Source organism: Eleutherodactylus coqui, chromosome 8 (assembly GCF_035609145.1).
Source record: "Eleutherodactylus coqui strain aEleCoq1 chromosome 8, aEleCoq1.hap1, whole genome shotgun sequence".
Taxonomy (NCBI): domain Eukaryota; kingdom Metazoa; phylum Chordata; class Amphibia; order Anura; family Eleutherodactylidae; genus Eleutherodactylus; species Eleutherodactylus coqui.
In genome coordinates, this window is record NC_089844.1 from 26,347,691 (window position 1) to 26,368,666 (window position 20,976).

Consider the following 20,976-nt stretch of genomic DNA (forward strand, 5'->3'; position numbering starts at 1 on the left):
CAAACAGTCGCGCTATATGCGGATGATTTATTAATATACCTCTCGAACCCAAGGGTAGCTCTGCCCTGCATCCTTGACGAATTCCGTAAATTTGGACAAGTGTCCAACTTTAAAGTGAATCTAAACAAATCGGAAATACTAAATATCAATATCCCAGACACCGAAGAGGGGGCACTGAAAGCTTCCTTCCCATTTAGATGGAAAAAAGAAGGAATCAAATACCTAGGCATAAATATTACCCCCAAAACGGAAGACCTGTTTCAAAAAAATTATCAGCCTCTGATAGATAAACTAGAAAAGGACCTGGATAGATGGCGCAGCACGCCACTATCTTGGTTTGGTAGAATTAGCTCAATCAAGATGAACATCCTCCCCAGATTTTTGTATGTGCTGCAGACAGTGCCTATTCGCCTTCCGGGGACCTACATGAGCAGAATAAGGAAACTGATGATGAGGTTCATATGGGGAGGCAGGAAACCCAGGCGCAGCTGGAAGGCCCTCACAGGACCAAAAAATAGAGGAGGTATGGGAATCCCAAATATGGCGCTCTATTATAGAGCTACCCTGACCCGGCGTATAATAGAATTGTTAAACAGCAAACCATAAAAACGCTGGGTAATAATGGAACAAGACTCGGCCCCATGCAGAGGTGCAGGCTTCGTGTGGATTCCTGGTAAAGGGAAACACAAGAAATTGGGATTATCACCATTCACAGAGGAGCTGATTTCAGTGTGGTTGGGGGTAGCCTCCGGGATGGGCCTGATCAAGAAACCAGGTCCCCTAACCCCACTAGTGGGCAATGTGGACATACCGACATTTCTCAGGGGTACACCCCTTACAGATATGTTGGCAGAGGACCGCCCCGGAGATATACCCAGAGTGGGGGATATGATCACAGAGGGGAACATAAAAACCTTGAGAGATATCCTAAGGGGCCGGGGGCCCCCAGCCGGAGCATGGTATCAGTACCTGCAATTATGCCATTATGTCAGATCACTGGGAGAGGTCCAGTTGTTGGGGTCAGCACCCACAGCGTTTGAAAAACAATTTATCCTCAACCCTAAAGCAAAAAGTAAAATCGCCAATCTTTATAGTCATATGATGGAGGCAGATACAGGAAGGTGTGGGATAGCACTAGAACGAGAATGGACAAGGGAGTTGGGCCACTCACCCGCCGAGGAGGATTGAAGGAAAGCCTACATCCTAACGCATAAAATGAATATATCAAGCAAATACCAAGAGCTCAATTATAAGATCCTAACGAGATGGTATAAAACACCAGAGAGGCTGGCCAGAATCTTCCCCCAGTACTCGGACACCTGCTGGCAAGAAATAGGAGCCCTGTACTCTTGGATTAGCAGGGAAACTACCCAGCTAACACCAGAAATGGCGTTATTATCAATGATACCGGGGTCGCTGGCGAGGACCAAGAGATCATTGTTAAGGTTCTTTTTATTGGCGACCCGACAAGTGATCCCACTGAAGTGGAGAGAGTCAGTGACTCCCTCCAGGCTGATGTGGATAGAAAAACTAGATGAGATCGGGTACATGGAGGAACTATGTGCCAGAGACGAAATGTGTCTCAACAAATACCTAACGATATGGAGTGCCTGGACCTCGCAACGAAAGACGGTGGAGATCTCCAACTGGGTCCAAAATGGAGTAATCCCCGCCCCCAGGACTAACATACTTCAAGTTAACTAGAGACAAACAGAATAGATTTGAACGGAAGAATTGACAGGTCAGTCAACCCCTCCCCCCCCCCCTCTTTCTCCGACCATTCTCCCCCCCCCCCCCCCCTCTATACTACTTTCTTTTCTATGTCTTTATTTTATCTTTTCTCTATTTGTTACGCGATTCTAGATTTTATTAGAATATTATTCGATAATTAGACTATTTACTTATATACCAAGTAGTTAACACTAAATGGCTTAAAGATTATTATTAGGTGTATTGTATTGATTGCAAGCAAGAGCCAGATAGATAGCAGTTAATAACAGTTTATTGTCAAAATACAAAATTGATTTGATGTTGTAATATGGCCAGAGTTACTGGCCCCTGATGCTATAATGCCATATTTCTGTTAAAATGAAAAATGAATAAACACATTTTGAACCATATGGGAGTTATGGGACTTTGAATGCAACCATGTAAAATAATAAATGTGCACAGTAAGGGCTCCTGTCTACGGGCGATAATACAGCCGTGGGTAACGCAGTGAACGCTTTCTATAGACTTGACTATGGAAAGCGCAGTCCTGCTGTCCATGAGCGGAGAATCGTAGCGATTCTCTGCGGTAAGCCTATCATCTATCAGATGGGCTCACTGCGGAGACCTGTCTTTTTCTCCCCCCTGCTGCTCCCGCGGCGGAATACCATGACATTGCATCGCCATTGAATTCAATGCAGGTGCAGAGTACCGTGATGTTACGGTCACAAAATACTCCAACCTGGCTGCATCAGTGTCATTGTGCTGTTGCGCTAATTTGTGACTCGCACTGCAACTCCATTGAGTTCAGTGGCCGTACGATCGTGCACAGCTACATTCCCATCGCTGGTCACATGGCCAATGTTGTCGTGAAATTCAAGCCCTTCCCTGAAAAGCATCAATAAGTGTTAAAAAAAAAAATTACTCACCTCTTCGGCACTCAGACGCATCCTCGGCTGGGCTCCCCCGACACTGCTGTCCAGCACTTTCAGCAGGCGAGGATTTAAAAATCCCCGCCTCCTGAAAGGGCTGTGCTGATTGGCTGAGCGCTCAGCCAATAGCAGCTAGTGCTTAGCTATTGGCTGAGCGCTCAGCCAATTACAGATAGTGCTTAGCTATTCATTCATGAATACCACTTATTGATGCTTTTCAGGGAAGGGCTTATATTTCAAGCCCTTCCCCCAAAACTCATACTGCAGGGTTTGCTACAAACCACTGCTTTCAATGGGACCAGCATCAGCGCCGATCCCATTGAAAGCAATGGGATAGCATGCTGGACTTCTGCCACAGCTGTCACAGCTGTGGCAGAAGTCCACGGCATACTCCATATCTTTTCAATGGGGCTAGCGCTGCTCCCATTGAAGAGACTTGTGATAATCCGACTCTTTTCTCGTACTGCGCTGCGAGAGTTTTCACTTACTTTCGCAGCGCAGTAGAGAAAAAAAAAACCCGCCAGTGGGCGCCCGCCCTAAGGAAGAGTAGAGGGGGATAATTGTCTCACGTGATCTAGACTCTATGCTTCTCTTAATACATCCCAGAATTGTGCTTGCCTTTTAGGCTGCTGCATCACACTGTTGACTCATGTTCAGTCTATGATCTATTCATATACCCAAGTCTTTTTCACATGTGCTGCTGCTTAGCTCAATTCCTCCCATTCTGTATGTGCTTTCTTTTTTTTTTCTTGCCCAGATGTAGGACTTTGCATTTCTCCTTGTTAAATACCATTCTGTTAGTCGCCGCTCACTGTGCAAGCTTCTCTGAATCTTTTTGAATCCTCTCCCTCTCTCTTCCGTAGTGTTAGCTATCCCTCCTAGCTTTGTGTCGTCAGCAAATTTGATCAGTTTCCCATCCATTCCTTCCTCCAGATCATGTATAAAAATGTTAAACAACACTGGGCCTAGGACAGAGCCTGGTGGTACCCCACTTTATACATTCTTCTCAGCATCATTCTTAACCAATTCACCATTTTCATCTTGTAAGCATCCAATAGCATCTTTGACTTTTCTTTTGCTTTTGACATACCTCCAAATCCTTTTTATTGCTTTTGGCCTCTGTTGCAAGCCTCAATTCATTATTAGCTTTTCTGACATTTGCCCTACAGTTTCTGCAGACCACATTATATTCTGCTTTAGATATATTTCCCCCTCTTTCCATTTGATAAACATATTTTTCTTCCCTTTTACCATCTGTACAAGTTCTGCATTCATCCATCCTGGTCTCTTTAAATGCTTCCCATTCTTCCTTCTTTTAGAGATTAACGATTGTGCTTTGTGAATCTCATTTTGCAATATTTCCTGACCTTCTTGGACATTTCTGTCCTTAAGAACATCCAGCCATTGGAATCTTCCTACCCTCTTTCTGAGGCAGCAAGTCCTCCTGGTACAACCCTTGTAAGGTTTATTCCTCCAATGGAAATTGGTTACAATCCCTTTGAGATAAAGCTTTCTATCTGGATAGACGCTATAGCTCACAAATAGCATGCCAGAACTACAGTGTAGACTGACACAAAGGTGGGCAGACAAGGCTGTAAGTACAGATTTATAGCATTCCAGATCCGCAGAAAGCCGGCTGTAATCCTCGATCCCGATTGTCCTCCAGTCGCTCTTTGTACAAATCAGGGACGTGAATGTCACATTCTTGGCGCTGTTGCCCTTGAAAGGGAACCATTGACCAGAGAGGATGTGAGTTGTGATGTAATTTGTATTCCGCCCGGTATCGGCTGCTTGTTTCCTGCTGTGGAAGAAGTCGACGATCAATAAAAACTAGACAAACTATGTATTTTTTTTAATATATTTGACGTAAAATAGAATAAAACCATTTCCCCAGCGATCTGTTCAGTACAAAGTGGAGTCGCGTTGCGGCGTCCACAAAGAATGGTAGTAAAAAAGACCGAGAAAAATAAATTACATTCTGATCTACAGCAAAATATCAAAAAGAGTAAAAATCCCGTTAGTGCGAAAAAAGTAAAAAAAAAAACAGTAGAAATACAGCCAGTGACTAGGAGGGGGGTGGAGCTTAACATAACCCCACCCACCAGTGAAATCTACAACTAATGGTGAGTAACTTCTTGTGCACCAGTAACAGCCAGAGCTGCAGCTATCTTTGCCTCCATTAGCTTTCTGGTTCAGCATTTCTACATAGCGGCTTCTAGTGAAGGAGGTAGGGGGTTCTGGCCGAGACCACAGTTCTTGCAGATTGTTGCTGGTCTCTAGTAAGAAAGCAGTACAGCAGACATAGGTAACGCATTTTAAGCCAAGCTGCTGGCAGAAGTGTAAATGCAGCTTTGGCTGTGACTAGAGTACAAGATACAAAAGTTGACAAGTTTTCTGGTTACTTTTACAAGTACAATTAAGTTGTGTTTATAGAGTGTGATATCCAGTGATAACATGCTGTGGGGGGACAAAGTGCCAGTCTGTGCTAATGGAGGGGGGTGGGGACTACTGTACTGCCAGTGGGGTGGCGCTGTATGGAGACATGCTGGGGGGTGTAGTTGCCAGCTGTAAGAGGTGCAGAATTCAGTGGCTACATTATAGGCTTCAGCATACAAGAAAACATTGTATCAATACATTTCCTGCAACTGCCACAATGTTCCTGCAGAGCATCGCACCGCTTCCTGTTCACACAAGGGAGAAACCAATGAAAGGAGTTCTTGAAAACATCAAATGCTGGCGCTTCCCCTCCAGTCGCCACAACCCTGCTTTCCTGTGCAGAGTATCCTCACTGATAGAAAGTTACATCACGTTTTACACTCCAGTCGTAACCAGAGCTGCAGCCCCAGCCTTTTATACTCTACTGGCACTAACCCTAAAGGCAGAGCAAATAGCGAACTGTGCTGCACTGTGGGAGATGTAGTGATCCGGTCCATGAGACTGTTGTACGGTGCAGATGATAATGTAGCTTTGTCATAATAGGCTGTAGCAGAGTCCTATGCTTCAAGTTCTTACAGCCCGAAAGACCTGAATCCAGCAGGGTTGTGAATGCAGCTCTGGCTGTGACGGGAGCAGAGAACACGATGAAACTTACATCTATCAAGCAAAACTTAATAAACCATCCAGCTATAATCTGCAGAAGCTAAAATCCCATCCCAGGAGCCACAGACCGTGAATTATCAGTTCTACATAACCGTGGCCTTAACGCATGATAATGTAACACCACAGCTCTTAAAGGGGACATGCGCCATTTGATATGTATGGGTTTATATACCATTCTGTGTTTCAGGTCTATGATCAAGCACCTACTAGTAGCCTTCAGTTACAGGCAGCCACTTCCCTGAGTGTCCAGGAGGGGGCAGAATACACATAGTGGTATCTTCACATAGCTTCATAAAAAGCCTTAAAAAGAGGTTGTCTAGATGTAAACTATTAATGGACTAGCCTCAGGATAGCTCATCAAAAGTAGAGTGGCATGAGCAGGAGTGGGGGAGTGGGACGGGGGGACACGGAGACAAGGAGCCATACACTCATACACCAAATTGACAGCTCTGTTCCCACTGCAGTGGTTAAACTTGGTATTGCACGCAAATTTTCCATTGAAATGAACGGGAACTTGGCCTGCAATACCAAGCAAGGCCACTGCAGGAGGAACGGAGCTGTCCACTTCCTGTAGAAATCAGCTAAGTGTCTGAGCACACCGACCCAGCAAACAATTAATTGGTAGGGGATCCCAGGCAAAAGACTCCCACTAATCTACTATTAGAGCCCAGGGGGGCACAACTGCAGCCCGACAGGTCATATTCTCTGGCTTTCCTCAGTCTTGCACAGGTGATGTAATTATGGTCAGTGCCACAGGTGTTCACGCTATAAGATATCCTGAAAACACGAGCTGGTGGGAGCCCTTGAGGACTGGAGTTGTGCACCCCTAGTCTAACCTGAGGACAACCTCTTCGGTCGCAGTTTTGTGCATTAACATTCCTCTTCCAGTGCAGCTCAGGCAGTGGCGTCATATATTGAAGCTTTATGGGCAGCGCAGGCTATGGCAACTAGAAGAATTAGAACATACTGTGTATCATGTTTGATGCTGTAACACTGCTGCAGCTCTGCACTACAAGTAGAGACAGACAAAGACTGAGATGGAATGTAAAGTATAGGTCCACCTATCATTTTACATATTATACCATAAATGCTCAAGTCACAGCCAGAGCTGCATACACAATTCAGATGGTTCCACCTTGGAATCTTATTGTGGTGCTGACCGACCCACAATATACCGCAATCTACTGTATTGCACTGTATTCTTGAAGATGTAGCTTTTACCTGGGACAAATTCTACATCCCCCAGAATAAAAGGTTTATAGACACCGGACAGCTAGGTAGAAACTAGAATATTGAATGCAGCTTTAGATGTGACTAGAGTAGAAGACATGAAGTAACTCAAATCTGTAAAACAAGTTATAAAAAGTTGCATTAAACGAGGTTTATAAAATGAACCTGCAGTAACATGACGGGAACAGAAAACACAGGGGTTTGAAAAACTTTCCAGGGAGACGAAACAGCCCAATGGGGAGGAGAGCCGCCTCCCCCCCCAGTCCGGTTTCCATCTCAAAAGCGATTCTCGATCTCATGAAAGTTACATCATTTTTCTAGTTCAATAAAAGAATAAAACCAAAAGTTAATGGAAAATCCAGCAATAAAATGATCCCTAAATAACCACATAACGAGTGTCACATGACCGCGGAGTCAGGTGGGAATCTTCATGTACGATCCCCAGGGACATTCCTTTTGGATCACTCGCGCTGAACCCTCACTGGGCCATAAAACCGTGGAGAGATGCGAACATAAGGCAGAGCGGACCGTGGAATGTCGCCATTGTGTCACTCATCCGACACGGCGCCTGACAGGGCGGGGGAGGGGAGGAGATGGATTCCAGTGTATCAATAGCTTAAAGTGACGGAACTTCTCATCTGTTCAGGTTCCTCCGAAGCTTCTTGTACCAATAACGCTGTCCCTTTAATGTCCGGGTGACATCAGACGGTGCCTCAGAGCTCGGTGGTCAGCAGACATCGCGTTCGGGTCACTTCCTCGGGAATCACGGGGCTGAAATACAAAAATCAGGTGTCACTAGAAATCTGCTGCAGATCAAATTGAAACTTTAACCCTTTCCAATCCAATTTCCCTGCCACCCACACGCTCCCCAGCTCTTATTTTGGGTGGGAAAATGCGTTCGGGATTCCTTGGATTTACTCAACAGAAACACCTAAAAATGACCCGTCGTGATGATTATATTAGCAATTTTTTGAAAAATAAAAATGTGGGTTCTGAGCGTTTCACATCGGGAAGATAATTTGTAATAATCCTGTAAATATTATATAAATTGTATCCACATAGATCTGTCATACAAAGGCATCCTATAACTGCACACACTGTATTATAGTCTGATTGTTCTCAGGGAGAGAAACCAAGTAATCTTGTAGATATGATACCTTTTAATGGCTAACAAAAATACATGATGTTACAGCGAGTTTTCGGGTCTACCGATCCTTCAATCAGGCTAGAATGGAACTGGTTTGGATGGGGCACATATATAACGTACAAATGCAGAGAGGACCCCCCCTCTTGATTGAAATACAAATTTCTCACAAAGAAATTTGAGACTGTTTTGCACTGAAAACCTAAAACAGAAACTGAGCTGAGAAAAAAAAATAGTTAATCAGTCCACTGAGCTCAGGAATGTGACAGTTTAATGAGGTGTCATATCTGCTTTAACCTGCACATGGAAGGAGATGCAGCACCACCTATTGGATGGCAACATTACTACAAGTCAAATTCTGAATTTTTATGAAGTTAAAAAAAAAAAAAAAAAAAAAATTATTGGGAAGAGGACATCCCTCATGTATTTTTGTTAGCCATTAACCCCTTTAGTGGCATTCCCAGAAATTTTGCAGGACTAGTTCCACTGCCATAGTGATATCTTCAGGTCTATGTTTTACTATGGCACCATGCAGAACACAATGCCCATAAGTTGTGGCATTGTGTTCTGCACACACATCGCCTGCACAGTCAAAAAGAGAACCAGGGCAGGCCTTTAAAGAAGTGGGAAGGTATAACCGATCTGCCGGCAACTTCCTGCTTCTTTTTTTGAACTCCTGCACAGTTTACACATTGCCACAAAGACAAGTCGGGTTGTCAGAAGCCGGCCAATGGTCCCCAGAGCAGAGAGATCTACTGATCGGTTGTCGGATGATAGCCAGGCACCGGCTCTTACAGCGGAGTCTAGGTCTGCCAGCTAAATTAGGCTATGACGCTCAGTCTGAGTATCATAGCCTGTCTAATACCCTGATGCCTCGCTCTCCCTTTACATTGTAAAAAATAAAAGTGAAAAAACAGAATTACACATGTGGTATCCCTGCGGTGGTCGTAATGAACCAGAGAAGAAAGTTAGCACATTATTTAACCCCTTAATGACGTGGTCCTTTTTTTTCCCCCTTCCATTTTTGTTTCACACCCCCCCACCCCCTTATAAAAACAAGAACAAAACAAAAAACACAACTCCTTTATTCATCGACGTCGCTGTACGAGGGCTTGTTGTTTTTCACGGGACGAGTTGTATTTTTCATTGGTGCTATTTAAAGTACCATATAATGTACTGAAAAACCTTTTAAAAATGCTAAGTGGAGCAAAATAAAAAAACAAAACGACATTCTGCCATCTTTTAGTGCGTCTTGTTTCTACGGCGCACAAACTGCCACAAAAACGACATGATAACTTTATTCTATGGGTCAGTACGATTACTACAATACCAAACCTGTATTTTTTTTTCAAAGACATTTAATTTTTTTACGTTATTTTCTGCGGTCATCTTGTGCGCACAATAACTTTTAGATTTGTCGGCCGCCGTGGTTGCGCGAGGGCTCATTTTTTTGCGGGATGTCCTGTAGTTAACCTTAGTACCAATTTGGAATACATATGACTTTTTGATCACTTTTTATTGCATTTTTTCTGGGAGACAGGGTGACTGAAAAAGTGCATTTCTGGCGTTTATTTTTTTCGGACGACGTTCACCGTGCGGGGTAAATAATGCGCTACTTTGATAGATCGGACTTTTAAGAACGCAGCGATACCAAATATGTATTTTTCTTTTATGATTTAGCTTTGTTATAGATATGGCAAAAGGGGGGCGATTTAAACTCAACTTTTTTTTTTTATACAGTTAATAAAGCTTTATTGATCTTATTTTTACAGCGGCATTTAAAGGGTTAATAGCCACAATCGTCCGCTTGCAGCTAGTGCCCATGGTTGCCAGCTGTAATAAACAGCTAATTCCCGCACTTTATGAAGAGAGGTTACGCCGCGATCTCTCTTCATACATACCCTGACGCTGCAGGATGTAAATGTACGTCCTGGAGTAGGAAGGGGTTAATCTGTAGGGTGCACGGAATGGAAAAAGAAAAAATTAAAATGTGGCAAAAAAAAATTGCTAATTTTGCCAATCTCACCATACCAAAAAAAAAAAAACCGAATAGAAAGTGATCAAAATGCTGCACAGATCAATAAGTGGTACTAGGCCGAGGTCAGACACTGGGTAGGAAAGGGTTAAGGCCACGATCACATGGGGCAGAATCCACAGTAGCTGCAGATTTGAAGAACAGACTTGGTTGCAGATTTTGGCCTCTAGATTGAAGTCTACGGTAAAATTCCTTACGTTTTCTGTTCCAAATCCACTACTAAACATTGACAACCTGCAGATTTAGACCCGCACTACAGGTCAATTGTCGCATTTATTTAGTGCAGACTTTTTTCTGCAGCGTGTGGACGAGATTTTGAAAACATTGTGGATTTTCTGGGTGGGAAATCCACCTAGTGTGAATATGACCTAAAAAAGGTATTAGAACGACAGCGCCACTCTTGTTCAAAGGTTGTGGGTGGTATTACATCTCGGCTTCATTCACTCCAATGACATGGAGCTGCAATACCAGATACAACCTGTGGACAGATGTGGTGCCGTTACTGGAAGAAGCAGCCATATTGATCTACTCCTGTACAACCCTTTTAAGCTTAAGCCTATAGGGTACAGATCTCACCTGGAGCTGCTGGCAGGAGCTTGGGTGACAGTTAGGACCTCTGTGCCATCGGATGGCAAGTCAATCACATTATTCAGGACATTTTCAGGCAGGGATTTCTCTGCTCCAAGGTGACTGTTCGATACAACTCCAGTCTGAAGAGCAAGCAAGAGCAAGAATTAGTCTTTGGTCTGGTTGTGGTGAGATTTTTCATCCTTGGCCAACATAGCTGACAGGGGTGTAGCTCAATTTAGGAATCAAGTCTTCTACTCCAGTCACATCCCTGCTGGTTCAGCATCTACAGTGAGCATGGTCTGTTTGCCGTGTTGCATTGTGGGAGAAGTAGTTATTAAGTTTGTTATATATAAATAGGAAGTTAACGCCTTTCTACGGGCGCAGCAGCAAAAATATTTGCTCCTCCATGACAAATTTGAAATGTGGCCCCAAAAAGATTTGCATCAATTGCACGTGCACTTACCGGTATTAACCACCGAGGAGCGATAGAGGTGTAGGACGGGACCTACAGAGAATAAAGAACATGTCAGCCCCTGAGGGCTAGAACAAGAGCATGTGACATTTACTAGAGGTGGAGTTACCGGCTGCGGCGGCGGAGGGGTCTCTGTGAGGTCGATGAGGTTCTCGGTCAGCGATGCCAACAGCAGGTCCAGGTCGATAGTCGCACTCTGCAATGGAGAAGGTTCAGATGAGATCAGGACGGTTCTACTAAAATGTATCCTGCTCAAGTGGTAGAGGCCGATAGCGCCACCTCACCCTGGAACAGACATCACACACAGACAAAAAGCTATCACGAAGTGCTGTAACCAGGCCGCTATATTTGTAGTCTTCGCCCCCCCCAGAACAGGGGGGAAAAAAAGTGATAACGGGCCAGTGTCAAGTTTTATGCACAGTAAATTAAGCTCATTGTATACTGTAATGAAAAGTTCTGCAACTTTAGAGGTTCTGAATTAGAAACAGCCTTTATCACTGCTCAACGGGATAGGCGATAAGTGTCTAATTAATGGCGGTCCAACTGCTGGGGACCCCATTCTCAGGATCGGTGGGGTCTCATGTCAAGTCTCCTACTAGCTGCACCTCCTGCAGGGAGGAGGAATCTGATTAGAGCCGCAGTCGCTCATGTGCGGTGCCGCACCATTCATTCGCAGTGGGACTGCCAAGACAGCCGAGTGCTTTTACTCTGCCATTTCCCATATTGAAATGAATGCAGTGGCGCCGTATGTGACACTGCAGCGCCATTCAATTTGAGGTCACTGCAGGTGGGTGTTGCAACTCTACAATGACAAAAGGTGGACACGAGACCCCTGTTCTTGAAATCCGTGGGGTCTTAGAGGCGAGACCACCCCCACACCAGACTTATCACCTATTCTATGAGTAGGTAATAAGAGCCGTTTCTGGTACAACTCTTTAAAAACAGACTATTCCTATTCACTGATGACAAGCAGAGCTCTTAAATACGAGGCATTAAAACAGAATTTTCTTTAGATCAAGAGGCTGAAGGTCTGTCCTGACCCAGTCCTGCTCACACAGCTGAGGCTTTGTATCAATCGTATCCAGTCTGGACAATCCTCTGCATCACCCCAGACTGATACATTGTAGCAGCCCTGGAGTCCAGGCCATTTAGCTCATAGAGGATTGTATAGACTGGATACGATTGTAACAAACCCTCAGCTGTGGGACAAGTAAGATCAGGAAGGGATTTTATTTTGGTAACACATGATGGGACGGTGCAAGCTGGGGAGTGTCCATGGGTGATGTCTGCAGATCAAGACCAATCACCATCAGATCAACAGAGGAATGAAGAAAGGAGCGATGCTCTGCAAGGAATTGTAGTAGAATTATTAAACCATACAACAATCCATTAAGCACTTCTCCTTGGGGGACCAGATTCTGAGGTGCAATAGTTAATTGCAAAATGCTGCAGGCAGGCATGGGTGAAGCAAGGATGTGATGATGTCATCTCTAAGAGCAATCATTAGTGGATTCCTGCAGTATAGGCCGTCCCCTCCCGCATTGAACTCTAGCTTGGCACTCTTCTGGACATACCCTCAAGACCTGTGGACCCCCAGTCAATGGTCAGGGCTTATATGCCCACATGCACCCATACTAGGCAGTGCCGCTTTCCCAATCAATATTAACAACTTCAGTTTTCACTTGTTTGCCCCTTTAATCACGTCCAAATACAATGGGGAGGATGTACCTTGATTTGTGGGGCTTCTTCAGTGGGAGGCAGCGTAGAGGACATCACAGTGTTGTCCAGTTGTGACTCTTCCAGTTCCTGGGACCCAAAATTTCTACAGATAAAAAAAAAAAAAAATGATATTATAAAGAGGACATAGACCAGTGGTGGCGAACCTATGGCACGCATGCCAGAGGCGACACGCAGAGCCCTCCCTACTGGCACGCGCCGCCATCGGACGCTCAGCACTTGGGAATGCCGGCAGGGGCCGCGGCTCCCCTGCCAGCATTCACCCAGCTGCGCCGCTAGCAGCACCGATCCCGGTGCACACTGTGACGTCAGTGTGCAGCCAGGATCCTCCTCCCCCGACGTCTCCTCAGTACGCATACTGGTGTATTATGTCGCTACCGGAAGGGGTGGTGACATAATACAACTGTCAGACAACTGATTCACGCCCCCAGCTTCTGATTGGCTGGAGGCAGAGGACTGCGGTGAGGCTGAGAGCAGCAGGCCCAAGGCTGAAGGCACCGGCACAGGCAGCACAGGGCCTGGCCAGCGGCCCCGGCATAGAGGACAGCAGTGAGGCTGGGAGTTGCAGCGGCAGAGGCTCAGGTACAGGAGGAGAGTGCGCCACAACAGTGAGTGACAGAGTGGGGAGTGGAGGGGGTGCCGTGGGGTGTCGCTATTACCGCTGTGGCTGCTGAGGGGGGTGTCACTTATCGCAAACACTATTGCTGGGGTATGTTAACATGTGGTGGAAATGGGCAGTGCTGTTTCAAACTAGACAGGGCGCAGATTTTGACTGCTTTTTAGATGCGGAAATGCTGCAGAATTTTCCACAGAAAGTTCCGCTGAGGACATTCTGCAGTATTTCCACATCCAAAAAGCAGTCAAAATCAGCACGCTGTCTATTTTGAAACAGCCCTGTCCTTTTCAGAACGACGGGGGGTAAAAATCATAAGTCGTGATAAAGTCGTGATAAGCCCCCGCCCCCCTGACATGTTGGCACTTTGCAATATGCAAGTGGGTTTTGTGTTGCAGCTTGGGCACTCTGTCTCTAAAAGGTTCACCAACACTGACATAGGCTGATACCAGCGAGCAGCAGGGGTATGGTCTGTAACACTGTGGCCTTAAGTAACAGATTCCTGTACGCAGGTGACCTCAGTCTGTGATACGTTACAAAGTCAGATTCCATTTAGTAGGTTGTACATTGTACAGCGAGACCGGTCTGACCACAGATTGCGGTGAGGTCACGTCATCGCCTATACGGATTCAAAATGCAAAATGAAGCTCTTGCAGCAATGATTAACCCCTTAATGACACAGGATGTACAGCTATGGTCAGCATTTATGCTGATGGCAGCAGTTAACCCTTTAAATTCTAACAGCATTTAAATGCCCCAATCAGAGTTCATGGGGTGCCATGGTAGCTGGGGGCTATTGCAGATTGACAATCAAGCCATGCCCGTGGCGTGGCTTCACTTGATAGACTGCCTGTCAAATTGTGGTATAATGTAATGCCATAGTATTACACCACACTGCAGGAGCAGTATAAAAGAAAGTAAAAAAATCAGTAAAAAAAAAAAAAAAAAAAAGTTTACAGAAAAGCAAAAAACACTTTTTATTCATATATATTATAGATACATAGACATATAATGGATGGATTGTATGTGTGTATGTGTAATATATATACACAGTGGGGAAAAAAGTATTTAGTCAGATACCAAATTGTACAAGTTCTCCCACTAAAAAGATGAGGCCTGTAATTGACATCATAGGTAGACCTCAATTATGAGAGACAACATGAGAAAACACATCCAGAAAATCACATTGTCTGATTTTTAACAAATTTATTTGCAAATTATGGTGGAAAATAAGTATTTGGTCACCTACAAACAAGCAAGATTTCTGGGTCTCAGACCGGTAACAACTTCTTTAAGGCCTCATGTCCATGGGGACAGATCCGCAGCGGATCAACCGCACGCATGATCCGCGCCCCATAGGGATGCATTGGACACCCGCAGGTAATTAAATACCTGCGGATGTCATTTTTTTCCCTGAAGTGCGAATTGTGTGTGCAGGAAAACACCCGCAGCATGCTCCATTTTAGTGCGGGTCTCCCGCGGTGACAGTTCCTGCAGGCTTCTATTGAAGATTCAGCCGCGACGGAGGGAAGATCCGCAGCATCCGGACAGGTAAGTAAATTATTAATTTTTAGGCCTCATGTCCGCAGGAAAGGAGGGACCCGTGGGGGGTTTCTACATGAAGAATCCGCTGCGGGCCTGATTTTCCCTGTGGACATGAGGCCTAGGAGGCTCCTCTGTCCTCCACTTATTACCTGTAGTAATGGCACCTGTTTGAACTTATCAGTATAAAAGACACCTGTCCACAACCTCAAGCAGTCACACTCCAAACTCCACTATGGTGAAGACCAAAGAGCTGTCGAAGGACACCAGAAACAGAATTGCAGCCCTGCACCAGACTGGGAAGACTGAATCTGCAATAGGCAAGCAGCTTGGTGTGAAGAAATCAACTGTGGGAGCAATAATTAGAGAATGGAAGAGCTACAAGACCACTTATAATCTCCCTCGATTTGGGGCTCCACGCAAGATCTCACCCCGTGGGGTCAAAAAGATCACAAGAACGGTGAGCAAAAATCCCAGAACCACATGGGGGAACCTAGTGAAGGACCTGCAGAGAGCTGGGACCAACGTAACAAAGGCTACCATCAGTAACACACTACGCCGCCAGGGACTCAGATCCTGCAGTGCCAGACGTGTCCCCCTGCTAAAGCCAGTACATGTCCAGGGCCAACTGAAGTTTGCTAGAGAGCATTTGGATGATCCAGAAGAGTAGTGGGATAATGTCATCTGGTCAGATGAAACCAAAGTAGAACTGTTTGGCAGAAACACAACTCGGCATGTTTGGAGGAGAAAGAATGCTGAGTTGCATCCAAAGAACACCATACCTACTGTGAAGCATGGGGGTGGCAACATCATAGGGCTGTTACCAGGACCACTGATCCGTATACATGAAAGAATGAATGGGGCCATGTATCGTGAGATTTTGAGTGCAAACCTCCTTCCACCAGCAAGGTCACTGAAGATGAAACATGGCTGGGTCTTTCAGCATGACAATGATTCCAAGCACACCGCCAGGGCAACGAAGGAGTGGCTGGTAAGAAGCATTTCAAGGTCCTGGAGTGGCCTAGCCAGTCTTCAGATCTCAACCCTATTGAAAACCTTTGGAGGGAGTTGAAAGTCCGTGTTGCCCAGCGACAGCCCCAAAACATCACTGCTCTTGAGGAGATCTGCATGGAGGAATAGGCCAACATACCAGCAACAGTGTGTGCCAACCTTGTGAGGACTTACAGAAAACGTTTGACCTCTGTCATTGCCAATAAAGGAAATATAACGAAGTATTGAGATGAACTTGTTATTGACCAAATACTTATTTTCCACCATAATTTGTAAATAAATTTGTTAAAAATCAGACAATGTGATTTTCTGGATGCGTTTTCTCATGTTGTCTCTCATAGTTGAGGTCTACCTATGATGTCAATTACAGGCCTCTCTCATCTTTTTAAGTCTGTGTCTGTACGTACACACACACTAAAAATATTGCATAACCCCCCACCCCCACCCCCCGAGAACATTTGGTATCGCTGCGTTCATAAAAGTCTGATCCAGCAAAGTATGTTCATTGTACGGGGTAAATAATGTGTTAATCAGGAAAGCGAACATACACGTAGTCAGAACTGCACTTCTTTGGTTTCACCACTTCAAAAAAAATAAAAATAATAATTTATATATTATATATCTATAGCTCTTCTCTCTGTAATAAGGAACTTGTATGCGGCGGGTAAGGTCTGGGGAGGCTCACAGGAGCAATACGCGGGGGCCGGGAAGGCGCGCAGGAGTCGTGCTTCAAGACATTACTCACGTTATGAACACAGTCTGTGCTGGAGGTTGTGGTTCTTGGTCCGGACATTCCTGCACCAATGAGCGGTTATTGACTTTCATGGTGACGCTCCTATGGAGGAAGCATCATCTATTATCTTTTGGGGAAGGGGGGGGGGGGGGGGGGGGAGTGATCTGCAGATAAGGTGGAGGGGGCACTTACCTTGGAGAGGTCTCTTCAGAGTTAAGGGTCATGTGACTGATCCCCAAATCATCTCTTATCTGTAAAGACACAAAGCTCCAGGTTCAGGCAATGCAACAACATCCCCAGAATATAACTCTGCTAGCCCCGCAGAATTGCACACTACTACCACTGATAGCAGTGGGGAGTCACTGACATTACAGAAATATATGCTCTCAGTGCAGCGGTCTGTAACGAGAAATGGAAGAAAGTAGTCACCTTCTGACCGGCCTCCACCTGCGCCTTCAGGATGTTACTCTTGATATCGGTGGGCGGCCATAGTGGAGCGGACGCCGGGGCTTCCACCTTGCTATTCAGACACTTCTCCACCAGCTTTACTGGGTCGTCCTGAGACACACAACGATGGGGGGGAGGGGGGGGGGGGGTTATAACAGTAAAAACAAGGCCGGGGAGCCCAGCAGGGCAGTTAGAGGGGGCCATAACCCTCAAGACGAAATGTAGGGGGAATAGAAAAGGGACAGGCCTTGAGGGCATAGGGCCCTAGAGGGGGACCTTGAGAGGGCAGGTTGGGGGGGGGGGGGGGGGGGGGGCGCAAATAACCCAAATTCTACACTCAGGAATCCCCAGTACCTGCTTGTTCACGTTGACATTTAGTCGCACTGGAGGAACGGCTACATTATTGGCGTCCACGTTATTCAGCTTCACGGTCTCATCTTCCAAAGCTAAAAACAAAAACTAAACATATAAGATGGCCCTTATACACCGCTCTATGTGATAAGTAAGTGCACCCCAGTTTTGGCCTCACAGATTAGAGGATTAGAAGGAGGATATCACCCAAATAATAAGATAGGGCCCTTTTACGTAGAACACCCTGTTGGGCGCAGATGCCGGACAAGTCATCCCAGCGATGGTTCTGATGCTTTTACACATGAACAATCGCTCAGTGAATGGAGGCGAAGCGCGTCAGTGATCATTCTGGCCTGACCGCCTCCACTCACAATAAACAGGCAGTTGTTCATGGACCAACGACTGCCTGTTTACACAGCCGAACAGGCTCTGCACGCAGAAAACCAAATGGCGGAATAACGAACGAGAAGCAAACAAATTCTCATTTGTCACTTTTAGTTTGACAGGCCCGCACCACAACATTCCCTTACCTGCAGTGGCGTCCGTCTGGGTTCCGGGTATGTCCTCCAAACAGGGGTTGGAGAAGGCCAGGATTCCAGTGTCCAGACTGGGCGCGAGGCTCGTGGTGACTGGCAGTGCCAGGATCTCGTCCAGTTGCTTTTCCAGCAATTCCTGACTCTCCGTTAACCTAACAAAGCTGTGGAGGCAGCAGGAAAATCCTGAGAACCTGACCTGCGAGCGGCGCTCAGAGCTGACCTGTACTGCGCTGCCATCGGAGAGCCTACCCGCTGCACACGTGGTTGTGGTAGTGGTGGTGGGGTGGTGGTGGTGGGGGGGGGGCACGTTAAATTCCACGCACTGGAAAATATACCTCTGCTCATCCAGCGCCTCCTGCTTTGTGAATAGAATGCCAGAGAAGACTGACACAGGCAGATGCAACGCAGGGGCACCCATGGCTCTGTTACCGTGAAAACAAATCGCTTTCCTGAACAAGGATACGGGACGAGCCGTAATAAGATATCAGGACGCAACAGGACGCCGGTCCGGGGCTGTAATGACGCCGCATGCAAAGAGCCATTACCGCAGAGAATGAAGGATTAAACCTCCATGTTCTTTAAGAGGTCAAGAAGAGCTTCATCTTCACACCGGAGCCACCTAGTGGCCACATGAGCGGGAGGAAAATAACGTATGGCGCCCAGGGACACAACACCCTCATGATCACAGGAGAGGACTGAGCAGATTGGGATGGAGGGGGGGTCATTTATGATTATGGCAGGACGTGAATCTGTATCGACTGAGGGAGGGGGAAAAAAAATAGACAAAATCTGGACAAGTCAGGCTTTTATTAGTATTTATTGGTCTTACAAATTAACGGAGTTCGCAGCAGAGAAGCCCTTTTAGTACCCCCTTATTTATGCTCCCCTGATAACACTTCCTGTCCTGTGCAGCTCAGGGTTAGGCTACATTCACACAGGCAAAAACTTCGGCCCAATATGGTGCTTTTGAACATACGATTTTTGACATGCAGCAATACGTTTTTGCTTAAAATTTGCATTGCCGCAAATTTGAGAAGATAGCGATGGAAGATAAAAACCACAGACCACACCCACATTACATGGCGCACGAGTGCCGTGAGATTTCTATCAAGATCCCATTGAAAACAATCAAAAGAACGTATTTCATATTTTTGCGAGTTGTGTGCGCATCTCGTTCATGTGACTAAGCCCTTAGGGCCCTCTTACGCAGGACGACCTGTTGGGGCGCAGATCCCCGCGATAATCATTCCGCTGCTTTTACACAGAAGCGATCATTACTAGTGAATGGAGGCGGAGCGCCGGGATCGTTCCCGCCACAGCAAACAGGCAGTCGTTCATAAGTGATACTGCCTGCTTACATGGCCGACCTGTCGCTCAGCGGGCCTTATGCAGGAGATTTCTGCTTGATTCTCTATGAAAATTGACTTTGACAAAGATTATGGAGCGGGTTTATGGGAGAAAAACCTTGTCTTTATCACCCATAGCAACCAAATCACAGAACGACTTTCATTTTACCACAGCAGTGAGGAAGGAAAGCTGTTTCCCATAGCAACCGGTCACAGAGCAGCCCTCATTTTACCACAGCCCTCTGGTTGCTATTCGCCGCAGATTTCCTTCCTCATAATCTGTGGTAAAATGAAAGCTGCTCTGTGATTGGTTGCTATGGGCAACAAAGACTGTTCCCTTAGGCTAACTTCACACTGGCGAACGCGATCTTGGGCCGTAACCCCCCTTCCTCCCCATTTTGTGCTCCCCATCTGAATTCTCTGAGGCGTTTTCATGCCACAACAGCCTCCCATCATTTTGGAGAGGAAGCAATACTCCCGCCACAACTGTCAGCCGTAGCAGGAGGATCGCGGAGTTTCGTCCATTGCTTTCAATGGGAGACCTCACAATGCTGCTACCGGCCCCATTCAAAACAATGGGCGGTGCAATGCAAGATGGGTCATGCTGCAATTTGTTTCCCGCAGAGCATCGCGGTGCCTTGCAGGAAAATCTCACTCATGTATTCAAAAGAATGGGGTTCATATTTGTGCGTCTCGCAACGTACAAATCGTGTGATATTTTGACGCTTGCATGATGGCCGCCTAAATCTCCACCTAGGTCTATTCAACCACCACACCATCCAACTTAATGGACCGAACTCGTGAAGTGGAGACCCCACCAAACCAATATACGTTTGACTCGTGTAGCCATTGAAGAGCGCATGTTTACTGTTTGAGTACAGGAAAAACCTGTCCCATTTACACAAGGTCAAAGGGCATTTCAGAATCCATACGGTGAAGGAAGCGTACCGACAAAATCCTCGATTCACACGTAATGGATGACGAATTAACGCAAGGTTACTTTCAACAATGCGACGCATCTAACACAGGCTTGAGGGGGGGGACTGAAAGGGACTTCAGTCACCAATTTGTTTTGACGCCATTTTTAACAGACCCTGCAGGCAACATACAAGGGAAATATGGATCAATTACGGAACTTGTGAGAGAATCGCCTTTTATTTCCTTATCAGTGTTTAGAGACCTCTGATTGGTTGCAAGAGTGTCATCTTCACGCTAAGTCACTGTAGGACAGGAAGGGTTATCATGACAACTTTAACGCTGGTGAAGAAGATGACGGCTAGGGCTACACAGCCATGACAGGGGTCACATGACCAAAGAGGACTATGGCTCCACATCCCACTGTTCTGAACCCAATGGAGTCACAGGTTAACATGGTTGGATTTATTGCAACATCATGGCAACTCACGACTTGCACTGCGACTCCATTGAGTTAAATGGCCGTGCGAAGTCTCAGAGCTACGCAGCAGTATTT

At 46.0% G+C, this 20,976-nt stretch overlaps 1 protein-coding gene across 2 annotated transcripts in view; it reads right to left on the minus strand.

Annotated features, from left to right (window-relative positions):
• Positions 1-6,637: 6,637 nt before the first annotated feature.
• EPB41L5 (erythrocyte membrane protein band 4.1 like 5) overlaps positions 6,638-20,976 on the minus strand; it is a 49,155-nt gene continuing 34,816 nt past the window's right edge. Inside the window, exons 17-26 of one of the 2 annotated variants that reach the window (XM_066575353.1) lie at positions 18,154-18,320; positions 17,627-17,718; positions 17,255-17,383; positions 17,018-17,076; positions 16,838-16,927; positions 12,918-13,011; positions 11,299-11,385; positions 11,181-11,222; positions 10,724-10,857; positions 6,638-7,739 (exon numbers count right to left, since the gene is read on the minus strand). In XM_066575353.1, the coding sequence (XP_066431450.1) occupies positions 7,682-7,739; positions 10,724-10,857; positions 11,181-11,222; positions 11,299-11,385; positions 12,918-13,011; positions 16,838-16,927; positions 17,018-17,076; positions 17,255-17,383; positions 17,627-17,718; positions 18,154-18,320 (952 nt within the window). In that variant the 3' untranslated portion in view covers positions 6,638-7,681. The remainder of the gene's footprint in view (positions 7,740-10,723; positions 10,858-11,180; positions 11,223-11,298; positions 11,386-12,917; positions 13,012-16,837; positions 16,928-17,017; positions 17,077-17,254; positions 17,384-17,626; positions 17,719-18,153; positions 18,321-20,976) is intronic. The other variant, XM_066575354.1, reaches the window with a different exon arrangement.